Here is a 25,717-nt window from a genome sequence, read left to right as displayed (position 1 = left end):
TGGCTAAGTGAGTGGGTGGAAGCAAGGAGATTCCTGGAGAATGTGTGACAGACACCTTTGGAGCCTAAAGAATGAATAGTGACCAGCAAAGTGAGGTAGGAAAGATGATGCTGCAGGCTTAAGGTGAGCATGGGAAACACCAGGGAGAAGAAGACAGCAAGGCATACAAAGGCCCTGGAATGCTAACTGTGAGAGGTGTGAGGAGCACAAGTTTGGAGGTAAGTCTGGTATTAGGGTCAGAGATCTGCCTCACCTGCTAAACTGAGATAACCACATGCCGCTCATGCCTCCCTCCCAGCGGCCCTGTTTCCCAGGGTCTGGTGAGATGATGTGATGTGTGGGACAACACTTTGTGGCTGGAAAAGCACTGTACAAAGTGATGCAACGGAAAGAAGCTGTGGATCATTGAGGATCAAGCTAGAAAAATCTGGCTTTAGGCTAACTTGCGCAGGAACAGTGGGAAATTAACCAAAATTGAGGCATTGAGCTTCAATTTGTCCAAGGTTACTCAAGTGGGTGGACTTCCCTGATGGCTCAGCAGGTAAAGAATCTGCCTGCAATGCAGGAGAGCTGGTTCGATCCCTGGGTTGGGAAGATCCTCTGGAGAAGGAAATGGCAACCCGCTCTGGTATTCTTGCCTGGCAAATCCCATGGACAGAAGAACCTTGTGGACTACAGTCCATGGGGTTGCAAAAAGTCAGATACAACTTAGCAACTCAACAACAATGCAGCTGGGAAAGGGTGGGACTGGGGTTTGAACAGAAAACTTGACCCCAGAGTCTTTGCCCAAGAGGGAAGGGACTTGATCTAAAGTCCCCAGTGGGTAAAGGGTATCGACATCAGCTTCAATACAATGGGAGAAAGAACCTTCTAAAAGTCGTATCAGGGGATGGGGAAGGTTTCCAAAAATAATAAGCTCTCTGTGACTGGAGGTTTGTAAACTGAGTTGAGAAAATGGTTGATATCAAGCTTGGGGTCTGGCAGGGAATCAGCTGATCTGCAAGGTCACTTTTGGCTCTGAGAGTCAGGGCCTGAGGATCCTAGATCTCCCTTCTCTTGGCCCCATACCTCATCCTTCAGTAGGACAACCGTGGGGGCATCTCTTGGCAAAAACTCAAAGTGCAGTTTGCATTCAGGAGAGGCCGGAGGAGAGCAGGGACAGCTTGCATGCATCTGTCCCTCTCTGCCCTTCTCCCATCATGGCCAAATCACAGGAGCCCGGTGGTGAGGAGACGGAGAGGTGGTTCCCTCTCAGCCGAGTGGATTATATGGAGTTTGATGCTGTCTCAGATGTCATTTCTGAGATGAAGTGTGGTCTGGTAATTAGGAGCGTAGACTATGGCATTAGACACTTCCTGTTACCCCATTCGAAAATGAAGATAGTCAGAAAGAGAGAGACAAATACTGCATGATGTCACTTACATGTGGAATCTAAAATACAACACAAATGAATATATCTATGAAACAGAAACAGACTCACAGACATAGAGAGCAGACTCGCGGTTGCCGAGAGGGAGGGGGTGTGCAGAAGAGAAGAACTGGGAGTCTGGGATTAGAAGATGCAAGCTATTATGTATAGGAAGGGCAAACAACATTCTACTGCATAGCACAGGGAGCTATGTTCTATATCCTGTGACAAACTATAGTGGAAGAGAATATGAAAAAGTATACACATGTATATATGTATAACTGGATCACTTCACTGTACAGCAGAAATTAGCACAACATGGTAAATCAACTATATTTCAATAAAAAAAATTTTTTAATGGAAGTTATTGGGGGATTACATGAGTTAATGTAGGGTCTTGGGACAGTGTCTGGAATGTGGTGAACACTCAAACATTTTAGCTGTTACTTTGTTGTTACTTGCTGGGAGAATTTGAGGAAGTGATTCAAACCGTCTGAACTTCATTTTCCTCTTCTGTTGAATGAGAAGATAGCAGCTCCCTCATAGGGTGGTAGGAGGGGGTGATGCCCAGCACAAAGCAGAAGTTAACAGATGTTATTTCTCCCCCTCCTCTAATGAAGGGAAGTCAAGGACATCTTGACACCTTTGTCCTGTTCTTGCTCCGTAATCATCACTAATGAAAGTAGGAAGAGGCCTTGGAAATCATAAATTCGCTCTCCCAATTGATAGATGGCGAAACCAAGGCCCAGAAAAGAAGAGAGTTGCTCCAGGTCACACAGTGAGTTAGGGATAGAGCTAGGACTAGAACCAGAGCTTTTTAACCATACCATCCTACCTCTATTTTTCCTTTTTTCAGCCACACCCTATGGCATGTGGGATCTTAGTTCCCTGACCAGGGATTGAACCTGTGCCCTCTGCACTGGGAGTGCAGAGTCTTAACCATTGGACCACCACAGAAGTCCCTCTATCTCTATTATTGACAACATGTTGAATGAATGTGTGATGGAAGATAGACTGAACGGAGCACAGGTCTCTCTGGATGTCTTCACACAGACAGGGAGTACTTGCTGATGTGGGAACCAAACTTTGTGGCTGTTCACTTTCAAGCTTCCTTGCTTCCATTTCTGCTGCTCCTTTCCTCTGTGATGTCCTGCGCTCCCCTGGCTTTCAAACTCCTATGCAAGGTTCAATGCAATGCCACCTCCCCTGGGAAGCCTTCCATATCATATAAAATGAGTCAGCTTTCATTGTTTCCACAGTGTGTTGTATCTGCCTCTATTATATGTCTCAGTCACAATCTGATGGGATACATATCTTTTACACACCCTTTCCACTAACTTTCTCCCCTAAACAGGAAAACCAAGGTATAGACACCAATCCTGAATTTGAAGCCCCACTCCCTGATTGAAAAGGGAAATACTAGGAAACCTGAGTTTCTAGTTCTTATTATTAACCAGCTAAGGAACTTGAAGAAGTCACTTGGATTTTAGGTCCTGTTTCCACATTTACCAAATTAGGTTGGGGAGAAGACAAAGTCAGAAGATACTGATTTGTAAGCCTCTTCTATTGCAATAGAAAAAGTGAAGTGTAGATATTTTTAATGTTTATTTATTCATTTATTTATTTTTGGCTGCTCAAGGACTTCATTGCTGTGCACAGGCTTTCTCTAGTTGCACTGCATGGACTCCAGGGTGCATGGGCTTCAGCAGCTGCGGCTTGCAGGCTCTTGAGCTAGGTAGCTGTGGCCAACAGGCTTGGATGCTCTGTGGCACATGGCATCTTCCCAGTCCAGGGATTCCCTGTGTTGGCAGGCAAATTCTCAACCACTGGACCACCAGGGAAGTCAAAAGTGTAGATTATTGAATCCAAATCCGAATTCCAGAATCAACCGACCAGTGTTTGCATCCTGACTCTTATCACTTACTCTGTGACCTTCACGAAGTTACTTAAGTCCTCTATGCTCAGCTTCATCTATAAGACGGGAACAATAACCCTGCCTATCTCATACATTTGGTGTGAGAATTAAACATGATTTTAATTTATGTAAAACACTTAGCACAGTGCCTGGCACATGGAGAACCTTGAAATGTTGTTAACTATCAAATTTTTCTTTTTTTTACCACTGATAAATCTAGGTTCACAACCTCAGAATCTAGAAAAGACATCTCCAACCTCAGCATCCTCAGAGCAAGTGAAGTGTCTTTCTTCATTTTGCAACAGAGCAGAGTGGTAAAAAGTATGGCTTTGAAACCATCAAAAAAGTAAGGATAAAAAGCAGTAGGCTCAGACTTGGAAGGCCTAGCATATTCCCCTCCTGAGCAACCTTTCTTGGGTAGTTACTTGAGGATGCTATTGAAGTGTGAACCAAGAAAAAGGTTGGCATGGAACCCAGGAAAGAGTGACTCTGTCCACTGTAGTGAGAGGCTGTGAAGGCGATGGGCTGACTGCTGTGGAACAAGTCCAGGAGGGAGGTCCTCAAGAAAGGGCTTAAAAAAAAAAAAGAAAGAAAGGGCTTAGTGGAAAAGATAATATGATGGAGCCCTTGAAAATAGTTGAAGATATTTCAATGACTAATCTTGTGATGAGAGAGTGAGGAGGTTAGAGTCCAGGGTAAATTGAAACAAAACAAAACAAGAGCAGCACAGTTTAAGAAAAGTTTTGTTGTCCTAGTATGTCACTTGGCAATGCAGTGAACATTTCCATAATTATGACAATGTAAACACTGTCTATCAATTTAGTTGAAAATGGTAATTTAACTGTACTGGGAGGAAAAGGCAAGGAGAAGTGGGCCTTGTACGCAAGGTGAAGTCCTCATCCACCATAACACGAAATCAATAGACAGTATCTAAAACTGATAAATCAAGGAATGGAGGTACACGCATATTATTTAGAGACGTGGAAATATCCTCCAGAAGAAATGACTCGTGGGAGTGGAGGGGGTGGGCTATTCAGGGTGCTGTTGTTCTTCATTATAATTCTTTCAATACTAATTGATTTTTTTTAGCCACATGCATTAATTACTTTAACTGCTAAAAAAAAATACAGAAGAAGAAAAATATCAGAGTAAGCTAGATCTGGGGTGCACTCTTTGTGATTTGCAAGTCGCTTAGCTAAACTGAGTCTCAGTTCTCTCTCCAGTAAAATGGGGATCATATTAGGAGGGTTGAGGACAGAAAGAGACAGTCCACAGAAAGCACTCAGTGCAGGCTTGGTATAAAGTCAGCTCTCAAACAGCAACTGCAGCATCAGAGAAGGGAAAGTTAAGGACTAGGCTAAAGTAGTTTTGGGGTGATGACAGAATTTGGTTAGATCCCCTGTCTTGTCCCTCCATGGTGCATGAGTGTCACTGGACACGTACAAATGGGCACCAGGGAACCACAGCTGGGTGAGTGGTGCCTGACAGGCTAGGGTCACAGTAGCAACGTTGAGAAGATCAGCAGTCATGAGGGAAATTACAGCTGGGCTTGGCAAGTTCCGCTGCAAGAGAACACCTGCGGAGTGGCCGTCGCTGGACAGTGGGCTCTAGCCAGCTCATCATTTCCTCCTCTGGCTTGTACCTTGTGGGGGATGTGTCAGAAGGAAAAGATTTAGAGGCTGTCAGGGTGAGGGGCAGAGGTCAGCTGGGGTCAGGAAGTCTATTTCACTGAGGTCACTCTAGTCTCCTTTCAATGTAATGAAGCCATTATTGGTGAAAGCAAGTGCCTGGCGTCTTGCTCTGTGAAGCAAGGCCCACATGGGGAGCAGAACTGAAAGAAGGAAGGGGACTCCCTTGGCTCACCCTCCCTCTGCCAATTCAACAGGCCTAAGAGGTGAGAGGTGCACAATCCTGCTTGATGTAGGAAGCCCTGGTCCTTGGAGAGGGATGAAGATGACAGCATGGGGTGAGAACAGATTGTTTCTCAGAGCAATTAGGAATGGGGTCTCTCTCTCACACACACACACGCACAAACACATACACACATCATATTGCTTTAGACAGTCAGAAATGGGAGAAACGAGCTTGTCTAACAGCTAATCCAACTCCCTCATTTTATCCTTAAAGGGTAAAACTGGGGGCCTTTCTTGAGGTCACAGAACAAATTAACAGCCTGGAACTATATATACTATGTGAAGTGAAGTGAAAGTTGCTCAGTCGTGTCCGACTCTTTGTGATCTCATGGACTCTAGCCCACCAGGCTCCCCTGTCCATGGGATTTCCCAGGCAACAGTAATGGAGTAGGTTGCCATTTTTGTAAATTTTACTTAATTCTTTGTTTTTTGTCTGTCCCTCTCCTCTAGAATGTAAGCTCTAGGAGGGTAGAAGCTTCATCTGTTTTGTTCACTGATGTATCCCCAGTGCTTCCAACAATGCTACCTGACACATTATAGATGTTCAATAAATATATGTTAAATGACTTAGTGAATGAGCAGAAACATTGCACATGTCACATTCCCTTCCTCATGAATCACAGAGCATATTACCATACTAAAAGCTATACAAAGTCCTATATAGGAAGCCTAGTTAACATATCATTTTCCAAATGATTTCACTATAAAGACCTTTAAAAAATGGTAAGGTGTATTAATCATCCTACGGAACCAGTATCCTGAGGGACACCTTGTGGAAAATGCTCTGCTCAAATGCACACCATCACTCATATTAGCATCAAGGGTTTAACTCCAACCACCCTGGACCCCACCACAGGGTTCTCAAAACACTTTAGAAATGCAAACTGGATGTGGACGATTGCCCAAAAGGACCTGTTTTGGCTCTGTTCAGCTCCTTGATTTAGACGGTCAATGAGTTTGGGGGAGGGTTATCAATAAACGACAGACTACAGCTCTGGTCCAGGGAAGAGGAATCACAAGCTTGGGTTCTATTTATTAATTATATTGAATATACAGTCTCTCCTTACAGCCTTTTTGTTTGCACATAGCTTGTTTCTCATTGGTAAAATGGGGACAGTACCAGTCATGATAACAATATGCTGGGACTGTGGAACGAATGTGAGCTTTGGAATCAAATGCATGGGTTCAAATCTGCCTCTGCCAAGTACTAGCTGAGTTACATTACCCAAGCTAAATTGCTTCATTAGGCTTGTTTCCTCTCCTGTAAGGTAGCAATATTAATACTTATTACTTAGAGTTATTGACAGGCTTGAATGAGATAAGAAAAGTGCCTCGATAAATAATAGCTGTTATTATTATTACCTATCAGAATATAAGCCCCACAAAGGTGGGATTTTTGTTTGTGTTATTTATCCCAGCACACAACACCACCTGCCATGGGGGCAGTGCTCAATAGGTATAGATATATATATATACTTAATGGTGATAAGTTACTATTATTACTAAGACCTCTTTCAACTCTTCCTTTTATGGAGATATGAGTCTACACAAGAGGAACTTAGCTAGGTACTTTAAAGGGGAGATGCTCTTTGTGTTTGGGAGCTGTTGCTGAGTGGTAGATGAAGGTGGGTGACCCCGCACCCCACCTTGGCTGATGCTAAACTGTTAAGCAGGTGGCATCTTCTGTTTCTGTTTTCTCCAGCACAGCATAGACTGAGAGCTGAGACTCTCTCTAGACTCTGGGTTTTCTTATAACACATTTTTATCTATACAGCCCTGATTCAGATGTGTCCCTACTAGAGCTTTCAGGTCGTGTTAGGAAAGGAGTTTGGAGAAGGAAATGGCAGCCCACTCCAGTATTCTTGCCTGGAGAATCTTATGGGCAGAGGATCCTGGCAGGTCATTGTTCATAGAGTCGCAGAGAGTTGGACACAACGGAAGCGACTAAGCACGCACGCATGCCCTTTGTGTTGATACTAGACACTTTTGCCTTGTCTAAAGAGCTCCACTTTTTCCCATTATCCTCAGAAACAAGAAATTTGCAGTACTTAGCTATATCATCAGAGAAGGCAATGGCACCCCACTCTAGTACTCTTGCCTGGAAAATCCCATGGACGGAGGAGCCTGGTAGGCTGCAGTCCATGGGGTTGCTAGGAGTTGGACACGACTGAGTGACTTCACTTTCACTTTTCACTCTCATGCATTGGAGAAGGAAATGGCAACCCACTCCAGTGTTCTTGCCTGGAGAATCCCAGGGACAAGGGAGCCTGGTGGGCTGCCGTCTCTGGGGTCGCACAGAGTTGGACACGACTGAAGTGACTTAGCAGCAGCAGCTATATCATGTCTTGCCTCCCTAACTACACAATAACCGCTTGGATAGTACGAAATGTTTGTTCTTTACTTTGGGGGGTACATTTTTGGTCATTATACTACTTAGTGCATATGATGTATCTAATTCCTCCACCAAATGTATCAGCTAGCACAATGACTGGATCACAGTAGCTACCTGATAAGTTTTCACTGAGATGGGGACCCAAGAAAGGAAGAATGTTTAGTCAGGAGCCTCCATCTCCCACGTGGAAACAACCCAATGGGGATGAGGAGTCAATTATGTTGGGAGCCATGTGTCCCTTCCTAAAGCATCTTCTGCCTCTACATATGCAACTTCATGAGGTCCTGACTCTTCCTGGGTTTAAATCGCTTAGACTTGAGAGAGGCAGCCTAGAAGAATAAATATTATGACTATTGTAATAACATTCATCATTTCAGTCAAAACCTATTCATCAAGAGGGAGGGGACATAGGTATACCTATGGCTGATTCATGTTGATATTTGGCAGAAAACAAACAAACAAAAATCCGTAAAGCAGTTATCCTTCAATTAAAAAATAAATAAATTAAAAAAAACTATTCAGACTGGTATCTGAATGGATAAACAACAAAGTCCTACTGTTTAGAGCAGGGAACTATATTCAATATTCTGTGACAAACCATAATGAAAAGACTATGAAAAAGAATGCACACACATATATATATATATAACTGAGTCACTTTGCTGTACAAGGATAATTAACACAATGTTGTAATTCAACTATACTTCAATCAAAATAATTTTTAAAACTTATTTAGGAAACTCTTCTTTTTAAAGATTTATTTAATTTTTGGCCACACCATGCAGCTTGTGAGATCTCAGTTCCCTGACTAGGGATCAAACCCACAGCCCCTGCATTAGAAGGCTGAGTCTTAACCAGTGGACCACCAGGGAAGTCCCTCAGGAAACTGGATGTCTTCTGAGGGCCAGCCATTGTGCTAAGTACTGATAAGGATGTGCGAGAAGGTGCAGAAAGAAAACACATAAATGATCCAAGTCCTCAGGGATCAAATGATCCACCAGGTTCTAGGACAAAGAGATAAACGTGCATAATAGCTATAATAATAATAGTGATAATTTACATTGTAAAGGCTAACTATATGTTAGACACTTTTAAAAGCTTTACTTACATAATCTACCTTTATCCTCATGATAACTCTGAGAGTTAAATCTTCATTATCTCCATCGGGCAGAGGAGGAAACCGAGGCATAGAAAGCATATAGCTTTCAGAGCTATAAATAGATGTTCAAACATAGATTATCTGATTCCAGTACCTGCGTTCCTATGTAAAGTGCTGTTAATTAGAGAAATCATATTGAAAAAAAAAAAGATTAGTCTCTCTAGTCTTATTTTATGTGAATTAAAAAATAGTATCTCCTCTTTCTTCACTCTCTGTGGCTACATGTACTATTTTTCTGAAGAGGAGCTTGAGATACTTACACCACTCTCACAGAATCACGTATTGCTGGAAATGCCCTCTCTTTAGAGTGCAAGAAAGTCTGTTCATTCGTCTCCAATGTGTCAGGCCCTCTGAGCGGGTGGGGGCGGTTTGAGAAGAACCAGGTTTTCTGAGAAGAGCGTGGAGGTGAGAACTCAAGAAGGCATTCTCAAAACTGGGAGCTGGGAACCAGGAGAGCGGGTCTTTATTCAGCACCGTGGACAGAGCTTCCGCTGCCCTCAGGACCCTGGACAGTGAAGCTAGTAGCGCCTGCCTGGAACGTCTCACTTGAAAGCAGACCAAGGGAAAGCAGAGCGCTAAATTCTCTTATGCACTCTTTTCTTCAGCCAAACCTTAGTCACCTGCTCCTGAATCTTAGGAAGAGAGATACTGAGAGTGGGTACATTTTAAGGGCTCTAGTAAGAGGAGGAGATAAGACTTAGTTGGGGAGGATTATGTAAATAAAAAACGGTCTTGGCTGATGTACTTGCACGACTCTGGGAAGATCTAATTAGAGTCCTCAGTTGGGACTGTCACATTGTTAGTGATATTTCTTAATAATTTGTATTTTTTTAGGCTGAGGGCCACAGTTGTCTTTTTTATCCCAACCTCCTATCCCCTATTTCTTACGCTGAAGTTTTAGTCCCTTGGAGAGCACTCTTGATAGAAGAGAGAAATAATCTCTCAACAGCCCCTTGCTCTCCCCTTCATCTTCCCCTTTCCTACCCCCACTCATCCCTGTTCTCTATTTCTCAATTTCATACACGCGCGCGCACACACACACACACGCGCGCGGGCGGGCGCAGGAGCACGAGAGGTTCTGCACACTTAGTGGAGACGACTGAATTCCCAGTGAGCGGATGCCCCCGAAAGCAGGCTCTGTCCCTTTAAATGGGTTGTAGCAGTGGGGGAGGGGAACTGGCCGGAGCTGGCATTGTCCAGTTTGAACTGAGCACCGGAAGTGAAGGGGCAGGGCCAGGGCCGTGCACTGAGCCCCGGGCCATTGTCCATCTCCGACCGGGGCACTAGCCACCCCCCTGGCCAATCCTCTTTATCTCCTACCAGGGGAGGCTAACTCTTCAAGAGAGTAAAGTCCCTACTCCAGTTCCCCCACCAACCTCACTGTGAGGAAGGGAGCGCACTTAGGGCAGGACTCTGAAGCGAGGAGCGCCTGGGAACCCAAAAGTGTCTGGATCCCAACCACGGATGAGGATGGGATGGCCATGGGGGCAGGATGAGGTCAGCTGGTGGAGAGAGGAACACACCTCAAGCCTCTTTGGGTTCCTTCTGTTCTCTAGGGAAACTCCACGTGGGTCAGATTTTAGATTTGGAAGGAAATGAGGAAGAATTCTTTACACGGAATCAATTGGGAGCGCTTTGAGAGATCCAGAGAAACTCGGTGGGAAACTCAGAGACATTCAGAGACAGACTTAGAGAGGCCGCGCCTAGGTCAGGAGTGGAGATCGGCCCCACTGGGCCTGCCACCTCCCCCCTGCTTCCCCATCCCAGGCTTCCCAGTGCCCTGAACTCCAGGTCTATCTAAGCACACGGGGGTGGGGGGTGAGAGCGGGTCAGCGCCGAGCTGCCGGGTCAGCTCGGAGGCCTGAAGGGGAAGGGAGGGGGAGGGGCGCTCCAAGGCTGGGGGAGGGGGAGGGCTCATCCATTTCTCCCTTGACAGGTGGTTTGTGTCTCTGATTGGCCAGCGCTGCCAGGCTCACACCTCCCTCCCCCCCCAACTCTCTGGAATGTATAATTATCTGCACGGGGGGTGGGGGTGGTGTATAAGTGTGTGTGTGTGTGTGTGTGTGTGTGTGTGTGTGTGAGAGAGAGAGCAGTCACGTGGCTTTAAAACTGCACCCCCCCCGCCACATGCCCCCCACCTGTATGCTGCTTTGGGGACCCCCGCCGAGTCCTTAAAGTGCAGGATCCCAAATTCCCGGGTACTCAAGACTTGTAGGGTTGACGGCCCCAATCTCCAGATGTGGTGTCTGTGGGAGGGGGTGTCAAACCTCTAGGTTCTGAGAAGGGACACCCCAGAGGTGTCAGAGACCGCCGTGGTGGGGGAGGGCCAGAGCTGGAGCTGGAGGGAAAGGGAGGGGAAAGGCGAGGGAGGGGAGGGGAAGGGAGGAGAGGGGGGCTGCCCGCGGGGGGTTGGGTCATTGTCTTTTAGAATTTGGGAGCCTTTGAAAAGCCGTGGGCCCTCCCACCGCTATTGTGCTGGGGAAGATGTAGCTGCCTCTTCCCCGAGCCACCCCTTTGCCTCCGGACTTCTCTGGGGCCAGCAGCCGCCCAAGCAGGGGCCCGGGGCCGCGGGCTCAGCCGACTACCATGGGCTCTGTGTCAAACCAGCAGTTCGCAGGTTCGACCTCGGGACTTACTAGGGACACCTTAGGCGGCAGGGGCACCCCGAAGCCACATGAAAGAGAGGTGGGGAAGTGTCCCCCAGGCTAGCCCAAGGACTCCAAGTCTGTGCGGCCTCCTGCTTCTAGGGGGCCATCTCTGGAGCCAGGAACCCTGGTGTCCCAGTGGCGAGCAAGCTGAAGGTTCGGGGGCGGGGGGAGAGAAGAGGAGGGGCCTGTCTGGCCGCATGTCCCCGGGCAACGTGTTGTGGGAAGAAAAGCAAAACTTTCTTTTAAACCTCTGGCCTCAGTTTAAGCTGGGGGAGCGCGGGAGGCGGCCGGGACAGGTATTTTCTCGCCGGCTGCTCAGTAGCTGCAGCCTCCTGGTTGTCCAGCCTCGGGCTGGACCCTCGGGTCTCCTTGCCGGCTCTCTGATGGGGGTCCTTCAATTCCGTGGCCCCCCAGCTGAGCGCCTTCCCAATCTCCAGGTGGCTGCGCTAAGGCGCCGGAGGAGGCGCCGGAGGACGCGGCCCGCGCGGCGGAGGAGCCGCAGCTGCTGCACGGTGCCGGCATCTGTAAGTGGTTCAACGTGCGCATGGGGTTCGGCTTCCTGTCCATGACCGCCCGCGCAGGGGTCGCGCTCGACCCCCCGGTGGATGTCTTTGTGCACCAGGTGAGAGCGATTCTGGTAACTTTGCAGCAGGAGCGGGATGTTGGCGCGCGTATCCGAGGGTGGGCGGACGGACTTGGCTGTTGGATTGAGGGGAGATCCAGGGCCCTCATTGTGCGTTCCCGTCTTTGCCGAGGCACCCCAGTTCTGAGTCCCTATTAACTCCAACGGGACGAGAGCGGGGGAAGAGCCGATGATTAACACCCCCACCCCCTTCCGGGAACCCCTCTGGTTTACCACGTGTCTGTTACCTCTTTCCCCTGGGCAGGGGGCAGGGGGCAGGGAGGTGATTCCATGTGGCAGAACTAAGGTTGTATTGTGCTTGCCAGTGGGGGGAGGGCGAGCAGGCCGGCCAGGGAAGCACATGCCCGGTCAGAGCAGAGCCCTGAGCGCCCGCGCGTTTCTGTATCTTGTGAATGGAGCTCCCGGCCTGGAGGAAGGGAGGGAAACTGCTTCGGGACCCAACGGCGGAAAGCCGAGAAGTCTGCCGGGCCCTCTCACCCAGGTGGTCACCCAAAACTCAAGCCCTGGGGTTCTGGATGCGTTTGGCAGATCCTTGAAGGATCTATTTGGGGGGCTTGGAAGTTCCTCAAGAGCACAGTCTCAGGCATATGGATCACTAGCGGGGCTCTTACTGTCTATTTCCTATTAGGAAAGAAAAAGCAAAGAGCCCGGCCTTCGACTCCTGAGCCAGCCTGGGAGGGAGTTAGGTCGCAACCCCAAGTTCTCAGTTAAAGCAAGGCATCACAGAGGCGGGGGGTGGGGGGTGAAATTCAGTGTCGCAGGGCAGGGGGTGGAGAGAGGCTAGCCTCAGGACCTATTCTCCTCAGCTTGGCATTTATGGCCCCAGACAGCCATTGATTGCCGTCCTAACATTCCCAGCCTCAAACAAGGAATCAGAGACTTCGTCTTCCCTCCTCCCTGGCCACCCCTTCCTGAGTACCTAGGAAGCCTCACGTAACCACTATGTAAAGGAAGTTGTTGCTTGTGTTCCCTCCATCTTTGGAGGTTTGGGGCTGGACCTGAGAAGAAATTGCTAATCCCAGACCCAGGAGGTTGACACCCAGGCCGGGCATGGAGGGGTTACTTTGGGGAGGCTGGCTTTAGGAGCAGTGGGGGAGGGGAAAGGAGGATGTGGGGATTAAGGGTTGGAGCCTGAGGGATGGTATTCTGGAGGGGGAGGGGTGGAGAGGGGAGATGCTGGGTAGACTGTTTGGAGGGAAACAGCGGGGAAGTCCCCACATGGCCCTCAATGAGGACGCGGAATGGGGAAACAAGGGAGAGAGAGGACACAGGGAGATGGGGATCCACCAGTTAACACTGGGGTTACCGGGCTCCTAGAACATCTGCCAGAAGGGTCGGCTGCAGAATGCTTGGCTGCCCCCTGGCTTCCCCTGCTTCTTCCACCCCCAGCTTTACTCTCTTCCCTTCGTACAACAAATTCTGGCTGGTGGCTAGCCCCCCTCCCTGTCTCATTTACATATGTGAATGATAACCCACAGGAAGTAATTGTGGGAGAAAGAAGGGAATTGGCCTCTTTAGATCTATTAAATCACTTTATTACAGGAACCAGCTTTGAATGGCCCTCCTCAGCAGGGTGGCCAGCTCCCCATTTATCTGATCACAAAGAGATTAAAATCTCTCCCTGTCTGGAGACAACTGGACACCTTCCCCAACTTTGGAAAGCTTGGAATGAAAGAGTCAGACCCAACATTTTCTTGCCTGCCTTCCAAAGGCTGCCACATAGGGAAAGATCGAGGGGAAGGTAGTCCCTCTGAGGTTCTTTGGTGATATCCAACTCCCAAAGAAGGTTTTCCTGAGCAAATGGATCTGTCCCTCAGCCCACTTAACCTTTAGGATCAAAAGCAGTTGGGAAATATGGGATGGCATAAAATGAAATGGGGACTAGATTCAGATTTGGGGAGTGGAGCCCACACCATGCTGTTTCAGATGGGTTTGCTGGGAGATAACCTGGACTTGGGGTCTTGGACTGTCCAGGGACATTTCACAGTTGAGAAAGTTATCAGGAGGAGTTGAGCTGGGATAAGGAATCAAGAATTTGTTTCCCTAACACCCCCTGCTAACAGCCACAGAGGACAACGGTGGAAATTCCCTGAACTTTATACCTGGTAGCTCTGTCTTCACACTCCTGGGGCTTAGGTTGATCCTGAGACCCTACCATAACACTTAAACTAGTGATTCCAGTCCTGCACTTGAGAAATCTGAATTATCTCCCTGAGGATCTAATGTAGAGGAATTAGGTGGATGCAGATCAATCCTTAGAAATTTTCCCAGGGAAGGAGAGTGTTCCCAAAATGGAGAGAAAGTAAGACATTTCTCTTTAACAGAGAAACTTCCCCTTTGGCTGCTGGTGGTGGGTACCTTGGAACTGGTGGTGTGGGTGGTGAGCAGGATAACTGTCCTAAGATAACATCTGCTGGGGGAGGGGATCAGGGAGCCCCTTTCCTAAGGAAACGGGGTGGGGGACACAATTAGACATTTCCAAGGTTGGGCCTATTTGGTTCCCAACACACTAGTCACATGCTCCCTGTGCCTCAGTGCCCAATAGGGGTGGATATGTGGGAAAGAAAACCTACCGTTAGACTTAAAAAAAAAATGAGTAAATAAAACCCCTAAACCGAGAAGACTTCTGTACCAACCCTGGTACAGAACTCAGCCACAGGTTTTAGGCTAGAACTCTCTTGCTGTCCCTGAATTTGGGGGGAATTTAAGAATCATCGTAATGGCAGCTAGCTCGCCCTTAAATCCAGGTTTCTCACTCTCTGCGCTACTGACATATTTCAAGCAGGATAACTTCTCATTCTGGGCATCCCTCAGTTGTGACAACCAAAACTGTCTCCAGACATTGCCAAAAGCCCCCCCTCCCCCCGGGAGGCAAACTTACCCCCAGTTGAGAAACAGTTAATACATCAAAAGGTGGAACAAGAAAGAGCTAACTGCTGTCTCCTGGTTGCCTGAGAAGGACTAAGAAATCTCAACTCTCCATGGCCATTTAAAAAGTTTTGGCCATTTTAACAGAAACCTCCTGTTTCCTGTGCTTCCAACTCCCAACCCCCCCAGATGTGCAAAAGTTGAAAATCAGGAAAAGGTCCCCTGTTTTTTCCCACAGCTCTTTGGAACTCAAATCTGTTTAAAATAGCTTTCTGGCTAAAATGCTGTATTAGAATGCTTGGAGGCAAAAGAGTCCAAATTTAACTGAGGCACCAAGTTTGGGTTAAGAGAAGAAATTTTCCAGTACCAAGAAACTGCTGAAGCCACGTGGCCTGCTTTCTCTGAAAAGGATGAATGGGGGTGGTGAGAGCAACTTCAGTCCGGTCTAGATTAAGACTCGGGTTTGGGGGCAGGGAGAATGTAAAGGGATCTTTCCTACCTGGTTTATAACCTTACTAGTGCCTCTGATCACCCTCCTTATGTTTAGGTATTAATGTACTTGTCTTAACTCTTCCTCTAAGCTGAACACTTTGAAAAGAAGGACTAGTAGTCTGGTTAGTTTTCTAGGATGCACTTGGTGAGCTGAAGATAGGAGTATGAGGAACGAAGGGGCTCCTGAAAAATCAAGAATGCACTCACAGTTGGGGGTCCTTGTCAGCAGGTCTTCCTCCAGACCAAAAGCTTGGAGATAGAGAGGGAATGTGAACTGATTGTTGCTGTCTTTCCAGACCAGGGCCTGAAGAGGGCTTGGCACTCAGTAAAAACACCATGAAAATTTGTGGAGTGATAGTGGATCACAGCTGATCTACTCTAGCTGATCACAGCTCCAGAGAGGATATGGAAGCCATGGGTTGAAGGGTAATTCATTAGTTTCTTTTCCATCTTAATAGGGAATTTTTAAAAGGTTATTATTTTATTTTTAATTAATTAATTAGGCCATGAAGCATGAGAGATCTTAGTTCCCTGACCAGGGATCGAATCCGAATTCCTTAGAGTAGAAGTGAGGAGTCTTAAGCACTGGACCATCAGGAAAGGAAAGTTTTGTTTTCCTTCCACTCCTCCAGAGCATCTTCCCTGGTGGCTTAGAGGATAAAGAGTCTGCCTGCAATGCGGGAGACACAAGTTTGATCCCCAGGACAGGAAGATCTCCCGGAGAAGGAAATGGCAACCCACTCCAGTATTCTTGCCTGGAGGATCCCCATGGACAGAGGAGCCTGGCGGACTACAGTCATGGTCGTTCACTCCTCTAGAAAGGATTTTTTAAATGAGTGGATTTTTTTCAGGAAGTTGGTAGAAAAGCATGTGAGTTAATTTGAACATTATGAGATCTTGAGTCCTTCTGTTAGTGAAGAGACATACTTTCTAGAAGTGTTCCAAGTAAAGGCTGTGAGCAAAGCTTGTGGTTAGTGGCACTACTTGCCATGTAAGTGATTTTCATTGATTTTTCTCCAGGGCAAGGTTGTTGCTGGAACATTCCTAATCCATCTATCAAAACTATCATACTCTCCAGCCTATGGCAATTACCTGGTGGGGTTTTTTTGTTTGTTTGAGAAACAGCCTGAGGCACATCACCCCTCCCTTCTTGCAGGCAAGCATAGCAACTGCTATCAGTGTTAAATCTGGAAGGTCAAAGGAGGTGAGGGAGGAGAAGAAAACTTTCCAGGATAGTATGCAATTAGTACAGACTCAGCTTGGAGTTCTTTAGTTCAGACCAGTAAAGAGAATAAATGGCTTTTCTCAACAGAGCAGAAGAACAACTGGGCTTCTGGTTCAAAACTCCAGGATCTTTTCTTCACTTCTTGAGTGAGTGAGTGGGGGTGGTGGGGAGGGAACAGCCCCATCTTTATCAGGACCTACCCTGTGTTGGATCCTCATCACAGTTCAGTCCCCCTGTAACTCCATCTTCCTCAGGATCACAGAGAAGATGCCCATCCCAAAGAGCTGGGAAGATCACGCTAGGTGAATTCTTAGGTCCAGAGTTGAGAACACTGCGGCTCCTTCCTCCTCCTCCAGTCTCCCTCCGGATACCTGGGTGCAGACAGGCTGATGAGCAGCACCATCTGGTGGAGAACTCCAGGCAGGAACAGGTGGTCCTGGCTGCGTCAGAGCCAAAGGGATGTGAGGGGTGTATGCTGGCAGCCTTTGGTTCTGGGTAGATCTCTTTCCCCATTCTCCCTGACAAAATAAACTGCTTCTGATAGAACCCATTGGTTTCCTACCTCCTACCAAACGCTGCCTTTAGGAATGAGGCTTGGGTTGAACTGTGAGGACACCTCAGGACTAACTCATTAAAATTAAATTGCTTTTTACTTTTTCAGCGTGGCTCTTAGAAGGTTTTAAAATGTCTATGCGCCTTGCATTATATTGCAGAGCACTAGATACAAAGTCAGCTCAGGGCTTTCACACTATAAGTTTGGGCAGGGTGCTTAACCCCTCTGCCTCCATGAATTCAGCAGGGGGCATGATAAAAAGCTTGGTGTGAAGGTCACCTGTGTTATAGCATGTGACATGCTTAAAACTACTTAGCCTATAGTAAGCATCAGTACATATTAGTCATTTTGGACAGTAGAGAACTTAGATTTTTTTCTGCAAATGTTGTGCACTGCTAAGCACCTAGAATTGAGGGTATAGCCATACTCTAGGTAGTCTTGAGCCAGAATGGCACTGGATATTGCAGAAAAACCATAAACCCAAGCTTTGATCAATTACAGATAATTATAGAACCAGAGCTTATTTATCCAAATTTCACAGAGCAAGCTGAGGGAAACTCGGCTTGCTGTGAGTTTTTTACTTCACATTCCCTGAGTGACCCCTAAGGTCCCTTCTATGACTTACAAAGGCAGCGGTGAGGTACTGGGGGTGCAGAAGGCCTTAGTACTGTAGCTGGCCCATCCTTCCCCGCCATCCAAAAAAAAAAATGCCTCCTATAACTGTTTTCTGTCTGATTAAATACCATCTTCCCCTCTCCCCCACTGCAGGCTACCCACACTCCTACCTTGCACAGACGAGGGGAAAAGGAAGATGGGACGGCGGCAGCCCTCCCACCTATAATATAATTTATCTGAATAAAGAACCCTAATTGGGTCCCTCAGTAAAAAAAAAAAAAAAAAAAGGTTTGACTGGAGGCCCTGGAAGGGTGGGAGGGTAGGTCAGAAGGAAAGATGGCTGCTGGTGGTGGCTTTGGCTGGCCAGCAAGCTTGACTAGGGAAGAAAGGTGTCTGTGTCCATTGCTCTCACCGTGACCATAACCCCCTACATGGAGAGGAAGGAAGGAACTGGTGAATGTGGTAAATGTGTGATGGGGGGGTCAAGGGGGAATCTGCATCCTCTGGAACTCCAGGAATCTGACCACCAGAACCAACCAGTGTCAACTCTTTGTTTCCCGAAGCAGGGCTCTATTGGGGGAGCTCAGGCCTTGCCCCTCCCCCCCAGGTCTTTTCTTTTTTGGAGGGGATGGAGAGCGGGGCGGGGCCCAGGCCCTGCTTTGTGTGTGGTTGGTGGGGTGGGGGGTGGTAGCAAGAATTTCAGGCTCCTTTCTGATGCAGACCCTGTGAGGCAGGCTCAGTGGGGCTGCACGCTGATTACCTATCTGATAAGAGAGGAATTCAAACTATGTGTTTTAGAAAGGGGTGGGGTGGGGGGGCCAAGGAGCCACCCCTGGAGACCACCAGTCTAAATCTTGGCTGATTATGGTGAGGTGCCCACAGGGATTTTTTTTTTCCCCTTTATCTTTTCAAAGGAAAAGATGGTCTTAAGCTGACCTCAAATCCTCCAGTGATAGAGTAGGTGAACTAAAAGGACTAGTCGATTTCAAATGTCCCCATTTATATTATCCTCTGATTCTCACAGTAAGCCTTGAAAGGTGTAGATGCAGAAGATTGCGGTGCTCAGTAAACTGGAGCTCAGAGAAGGGATATTTTTCTGTTTCCCCTGCTAGTTAGTGATAAAAACTAGGGTTAAAATGCTGGGTCTTTTGACACTTCTTTCTCACCGTTACCCTGCCCTCATCCCGTTTGAAAAGGTTGGTGATAATTGCCACTTGGGATTTATATGTGGCAGGCAATGTGTTAACTACTTTTCATGCATAAAACCTCACAGCACCACCATAAAATTAGTATTTACTCCATTTTGTAGGCTAACACAGAAAGCAGGGATAGGCTGTAGGACTCTAAACCTTTGCTCTTAATCACTTAGCTATCTGCTGATCACAGACAGAACTGGGAGTGTTCCACCCTAAGAGCCCACTAGGCAAACGGGAGAAGCTGAGTTTACCTGGGTCAAGAATGCTCTTGGTCTGGATCCTCCAGCGTCTCCTGACTCACTGGCTTGTCCTAGCTCAATAAGAGAGAGACACGTCAGATTTAACATCAAATTCAGGGCGGTGGTTATGCAACTGGGAGGAGGAAAGAATTTTCACCTTTCTGAAATGTTTTAATGTTCTGCTTTAACGCTCCACATTCAGATTGAGGGAAGGGAGTGAGTCATCACAACCCTGGCTGTTCTATGTGAATAAGAAGGGAGAGGATCCCAAACCTTTGGAATATTTCATTCATTGATATTTATTGAGCATATGTCCTGCCTGCCTAATCTTCATTAAAACTTTAGGTAAATAGCTACTGTTATCCCATTGTCTGAAAGATCCGAGACCCAGAGGTGTGTAACTCACTAAGATCAAACACAATACCAGAAATTGGTGGAATCAGTATTTCATGAACCAGGATGTATCCGACACCTGAGCCTAGGCTCTTAATTATCTCAATGGAAGTTTTGTCTTAAGCAATACCATCTAAATTAAAAGAAAAATGTGACTGAGGAATTGGGATCTCATCTGGCAAAAGAGCATGTTTCATCTAAGTCCCAGTTTGAAATAGCCACCTTGCCCCACCCCCGCCAGCAACACCATAAAAGGCCTCAAGCCAGGACTAGGTACATGGTGATCCCTTTTGCTTCTGAACCACATTTTCAACAAGGACTACAGCTTGTTGACATATTTGACATGTTCTTTGGATATTTTGGAAGATATCTAGAATGAAGTCTGTTTTGTACAGGGTCTGGGAGAGGCTGTCATTCCACTAATGTGTTATTGATGCAGAAAATGGCAAAGTGAAATGGGCTATCCATTCCAGAACTCTGGGTTCTTTTGACCCTGGTGTTGCCACTCAACTGTTTGAATAACTCCTTTTTTCCTTTTAAATTTTGGTTCAAACAAGCAGTGTTTCAGTGAGATCATTCCACATGGTATTTGAAGTCTTTTTCTTCCTTTAAAAATTTGATTCTCTTCCCAAGTTACATAATTAAAGCCTACCTCCTTGTTCATTAATTCATCCAAAATGTGCTAGGCATTATTTAGGTGTCAAAATGCAGCAGTGAACAAAGCAAGGACTTTACATTACATTCTTTTGAATGGCTTTAATGGTATTTTTGTTTCCCGTTTTTGGTGTTTTTTTTTGAACCAGTGAGATATTGAATATATGTATCATGCTAGGTCCTCCTGTAAATTATTCTGTTCTGTGAGTCTTTCATATTGATTCATAGTAACTTTTTATAGTTTTATCAATTTAGATATATAATTCTTCCAAAAATTTTGCATACATATGATGCAAAGTATATATTTCTGGCTTCATTTTCTAGTGGATAACTGGTTTCTCAATAGTACTATTTATGGAATTATTTTCCTCACCTGCTGATTTCTGCACTTATTCTTGGATCTTCCAGTAGATTTTCTCTTCTAATTCACGGATCTGTCTGCTTGGGTCATTCTGTCTTTTCCCTTCAACTTTCAGTAACATTGTTTTGATGTAATTTCAAAATTGGGGAAAGGTTGCAAGAATAGTATGAAAAACTCCCATATAACCTTTACCCAGATACATCAATTGTTAACATTTTGTACTATTTGCTTTATTTTCTTTTTTTTCTTGTACAGATTTCAAGCATCTTTATCTTTACAATATTTCAGCATGTTTTTTTGTTTTTTTTCCCTAAAATATGGCTATTCTCTTAGGTAACTTCAGTACAATGATCAAAATTAGGGAACTTAACACATTTGCCTACATTCCATGTGCAAATTTTGTCAGTTCTTCTAATATTTTCTCCTGTTCTAAGAGCCGATCAGAATCATGTGTGGCACTCAGTGTCTTTACTTCGTAGGGGTTTGTCTTTCATGACTGACATGTTTTACGTGTATAGGCCTGTTACTTTATATTTTACAATTTTACATTGGTTGATTTCCTATAAATGCTATGTTTAACAATTTTTTTCTGCTGTTTATTTTACTGAGAACCTTCAATGAGAATAGCTGCAGAAAATGCTATGGCATCTGTTTACATAGTGATTGTTCCTTATGTAACGTAGATTTCTTGTTCTAAATGGTGGTGACCCTTCCAATCACAGTGGCTTTACCAATAAAATGGAAATGTTACACCCTTACTCTTCCAACCTTAGAGGAACATGTGTATGCAGGTTTTGGTGTTTGGGGTGTAATAATGAAGACTAACATTAAAATCTACCATGCTTCTCTCCCCCAGAGTAAGCTGCACATGGAGGGCTTCCGGAGCCTGAAGGAGGGGGAGGCCGTGGAGTTCACCTTTAAGAAGTCCGCCAAGGGCCTGGAATCTATCCGAGTCACCGGCCCTGGGGGGGTGTTCTGTATTGGGAGTGAAAGGCGGCCCAAAGGGAAGAATATGCAGAAACGTAGATCAAAGGGAGACAGGTATGGACTGGAAGGCAGCTTCTGTGGGTTGGTAGGGATGATGAGCACTCTTCCATTCTTGCTCTCCCTTTCTTGGTTGGACCAGATGCCAAAGATAAAGTGAAGCCTGTGGCCCCTGGCAACATCTGGATGTGGGAGGCAAAGAGAGGGTGGTATGTATGGAGGGTACTTCATGACCTACTTTTCTACTTGATAAGTAATTAGGTTCTGGGAGCTCTAGCTTTGATTGCTAAATGGGGATTGTGATACTAACCTCACATGCTACTTTAGAACTAAAGGAGACCATGGATGTGAAAGTGTATGTGGTGAGGCCAAGACAGGACATCTGTAGCTGTTGCTTCTTCACCTCATCTCCAAATGACTGGTTTCTTTCATGTTAGTTCTGTGTGCAAACAGATTCTGGCCCTTTAATTTCTTCTCTATTTTAATGAATGAGAAGTACTGATTTTAAGGGTATGGTAGCTCTCAGTTGAGGTCCAGGATTTCCATTCTTGGTATTTTCAATTTGTCATGAATCTCGAGCTGCCATCTAGATATTACAGGCCTGGAAAAGACTCAGAAATATCTAGTCATATACCCTTTGTAAGTGGGGAAATTGGTCTCCAGGAAGGGAAGTGGGTCCAAAGTTACAACTAAAACCAGAGCCCAGGGGTCGTCACTCAGGAAACACTGTGGTCTCTTCTCACACCTTCCTCTCAACTTTACTATCTTGCTTGATGCTAGGTGCTACAACTGTGGAGGTCTAGACCATCATGCCAAGGAATGCAAACTGCCACCGCAGCCCAAGAAGTGCCATTTCTGCCAGAGCATCAACCATATGGTAGCCTCGTGCCCACTGAAGGCCCAGCAAGCTCCCAGCTCCCAGGGAAAGCCAGCCTACTTTCGGGAAGAGGAAGAAGAGATCCATAGCTCTGCCATGCTCCCAGAGGCCCAGAATTGAAGCCACAGTGGGTGGGGGCTATCCTTTTGTGATCAGAAAGCTTTGAGGAGCAGGCATCAATCGGCAGAGTGGAGAAAGTGGGGACAGGGTGGGTAGGGGGCAGCTGGCACTGCCATATATCTGAGGCTGGAGTCCAAGGCATCACCCCCTCTTCCCTCTTGGTGGGAAGAAGGGGTGAGGCAAAGAAACTCCAATTAGCTCTTTCCAAATGCATATGAGGGCTTTGAGGGTTAACCCTCCCTGCATGCTTTATCTGAGTCTCCACCCCCAGAATCTCCAGCTTTTGAAAGTGGCCTGGGTAGGGAAGTTGTTTTACTCTTAAAGAAGAATGTGGAATAATATTTCCCATATCAGAGTGTAAAGATTAAGAAGAGAACAGGTTGATGGACCCAACCAACAAGCCACTACATTCCATGGGAGGAAACATCTCAGGGGGGGCGGCAGGGTTTTCCTCGTCTTCTCTCCTCATAACCCCCTCTTGGGACAGAATGCTAAGAACTGTCCCAAGTAATGGGTTATGATGACAGGTAAAGGGGTGATTGAGGGGACAGCTGCAGACTTGCTGCTTCTAAGCTCACTCTCACCCCATTCTGGGCCAACTCAATTTTATTTATTTGCTGCCTTGGGTGACTGTACCTTGGGTCCCACTTTCTCCAGGATGCCTACTGCACTCGTGTGCGAATGACGTATCTTGTGCATTTTAACTTTTTTTTTTTTTTTCGTAATATAAATATTCTGGTTTTGTATTTTTGTGTATTTTAATCTAAGGCCCTCATTCCTGCACTGTGTTCTCAGGTACGTGAGCAATCTCAGGGATAAGTCAGCAGCAGCTCCGGGTCTGCACAGCAGGAATGCTTTTTGTTGCTGTATCATCAGAGAGAACAACTATTTGGAGTGTATAGCCTATTGAACTACCTCATTTTTGCCAATGACAGCTGGCTCTTCTGCCATAGTGTCCTCTTGAAACCCCTCCATCTTCAGCGTTTCATGAGAGACTAGGTTTTAACTGGGTTGCCCCATGACTTGGTCTCCTTCCTACTGAAAGATTGGAAATTGGTCTGAACAGGAAAACGTGGTGCAGAGAGGTTAGGAGAGGCTGGGCCAGGTAAGAAGTGCAGAGAGGGGAAGCCCAGATTAGCAAAGGTCGTCTGTATGTGTGACAAAGGATTCCTGTTCCAGATCTATAATCCTAGGGCACATTACTCGCTTTATATACCAGATCCATCCTTCACCTGACTGGGCTAGGCTGACCATGCACAACAGGGTGTGTGTGTTTTTATAAAAAATGGAAGTTGGTAAGGAGAGGTTTTTAAGAACAACGCCTCTGTACCCATCTTGAGCTGCCCAGGGATGGATATGTGAAGCAAGGACAAGATCTTTAACGATTCTGGGCTTTTCCTTCTTGGCTTCTGGAGAGACCATCAGCAATGGCTTCTTTGTGGTTCCCAGAGCCAGGGTCCTACTCTGCTGCAGCAGTGATTAGTATCATGGCAGCTACAGGAGAAAGGGCGGTGGGGGCGGCGGGTTCGTTTACAAGCTGTGAGATCACTGCAGACCTACCTCACTGTTGTCACGGGGCAAATGCAATAGAACGCATTGGGTGACGTGTGTCTGATCCTGTCTCCCCCAGCTGCTGCCCCCTCTAGTTATTATATCTGTCTGGGCTTTGTAGGGCTTCACAAGTAGCTGATTTGGTGATTGCTAGGTGGCCTAGTTTGTGTAAATATAATGTGTTGGTCTTCTCCATGTTCTTTTGGGGTTTTATTGTTTACAAACTTCTTTTTATATTGAGAAAAATAGCCAAAGCATCTTTGACAAAATGTTCTGCACCAGGCAAAGAGATCTGAAACATAAGCTTGGGGGCCCCTCTTGAAGTTGGGGGGGGGTCCTTGAACTACACTTTCTTTTGTGTTCCCCTTCCTCTATTTCCTATTTCAAACAAGATCTGTCCTGAAAATTAGATTCCTACCCCCTCTTCTTTCCACCTTTGTGCCCCGCCGAAATAGACCATATACCTATACATTTAATTTGTGGGGTATCTGTGATTGAGTGATTTGTGCAAAAATCCTGAAAAAGCTAAGATTGCTCCATCCCTTGTTCCCAATTTCGAGTCCTGTCCATTCCTTGATGTGATTCATGCTAAACGGACTGATGTATTTGGTTGGATTAAGACCAACTCCAAGGGTAGAGAGGAGCAATGAAGGGGGCCTTCCATGTAGAAAGTGGGGCTGTGAGACCACGAAAGGAAAGATGAATGTATATCCAAGTCACTCAGGAACTTTTATGCAGGTGCAAGAAACTTATGTCAAAGTAGCCACAAGATTGTTTAATAGCAGACGGACGAATGTAACTCCATGTTTACTGCTAGAAACCAAAGCTTTGTATGAAATCTTGAATATGGGGAGGGAGGGAGGGAGGGTAGAAAAGCATGTACCCATCTGTTCTTTTCCTCATCCCTTCTCATTCCTGAACTGCAGGAGACATAGCCCCTTGGGCTTTGGCGACCCCATCTGGGCAGTGTTTATTTGATGGCTGATTTTGCTGTGCCAGGTACTTCCTTTCCCATTTGCTATCATTTTGTAACACACACGCTGACCCTTTTCCCTTTCCTTTGTTTTCCTTGGGAATATACAATGAATAAAAACTTATTGGTACTGAAACTGTCATCTTGGTTGATATTTAAGGCGCCTTCCTCTGACTGTTATTTCCACCTTCTTGGATTGGGACTCAGAAGTCATGAGAAGAACCATTAAGTTTTTGGTTCAGCCATTTTCTTAGGAGTGAATCTTGAAAGTTCAGTCTTTTTAGCACCTCATTACAGTGGATTTTTGTTTCTAGTTAGGGCCTCTTGTCCTTTCCTTGGAAGCTGCCACATTCAAAGGGGATTAAGGGCTTGGCATGCATAAGAATGGGGTTGCCTGTGCCACTGGCTGGGATGAAAGGATGGGGCCATGGCTTGGGGCATGAGACCCTAATAATACTTTGTCCCTTGCTCCTCAAAGCCCTTTACAAATCTTAATTAATTAACCCCCTGTAGCAACCCAGGGAGGGAAATACTGGAA

At 46.2% G+C, this 25,717-nt stretch overlaps 1 protein-coding gene across 2 annotated transcripts; it reads left to right on the top strand.

Moving 5' to 3' along the window:
• The first annotated feature begins 10,367 nt into the window (after positions 1-10,367).
• Positions 10,368-24,714, top strand: LIN28A (lin-28 homolog A). 2 transcript variants are annotated; one of them, XM_044924697.1, is made up of 4 exons: positions 10,368-10,494; positions 11,873-12,057; positions 21,531-21,715; positions 22,439-24,714. In XM_044924697.1, the coding sequence occupies exons 1-4, from the start codon at positions 10,383-10,385 to the stop codon at positions 22,653-22,655; spliced, it is 699 nt and encodes a 232-aa protein (XP_044780632.1). In that variant the 5' UTR covers positions 10,368-10,382; the 3' UTR covers positions 22,656-24,714.
• The last annotated feature ends 1,003 nt before the right edge of the window (positions 24,715-25,717 follow it).

The sequence above is a fragment of the Bubalus bubalis genome, chromosome 2 (genome assembly GCF_019923935.1).
Source record: "Bubalus bubalis isolate 160015118507 breed Murrah chromosome 2, NDDB_SH_1, whole genome shotgun sequence".
NCBI classification, from domain to species: domain Eukaryota; kingdom Metazoa; phylum Chordata; class Mammalia; order Artiodactyla; family Bovidae; genus Bubalus; species Bubalus bubalis.
Note: the sequence above shows the minus strand (reverse complement) of the source record. Positions and strands in the feature narration are given on the sequence as shown.

Coding starts and splice junctions, on each gene's coding strand:
- LIN28A (XM_044924697.1), top strand. CDS start 10,383: ATGAGGAAGAATTCTTTACACGGAATCAATTGGGAGCGCTTTGAGAGA. Junction 10,495..11,872: donor CTTAGAGAGGCCGCGCCTAG/GTCAGGAGTGGA, acceptor CCCAATCTCCAG/GTGGCTGCGCTAAGGCGCCG. Junction 12,058..21,530: donor TGGATGTCTTTGTGCACCAG/GTGAGAGCGATT, acceptor TCTCTCCCCCAG/AGTAAGCTGCACATGGAGGG.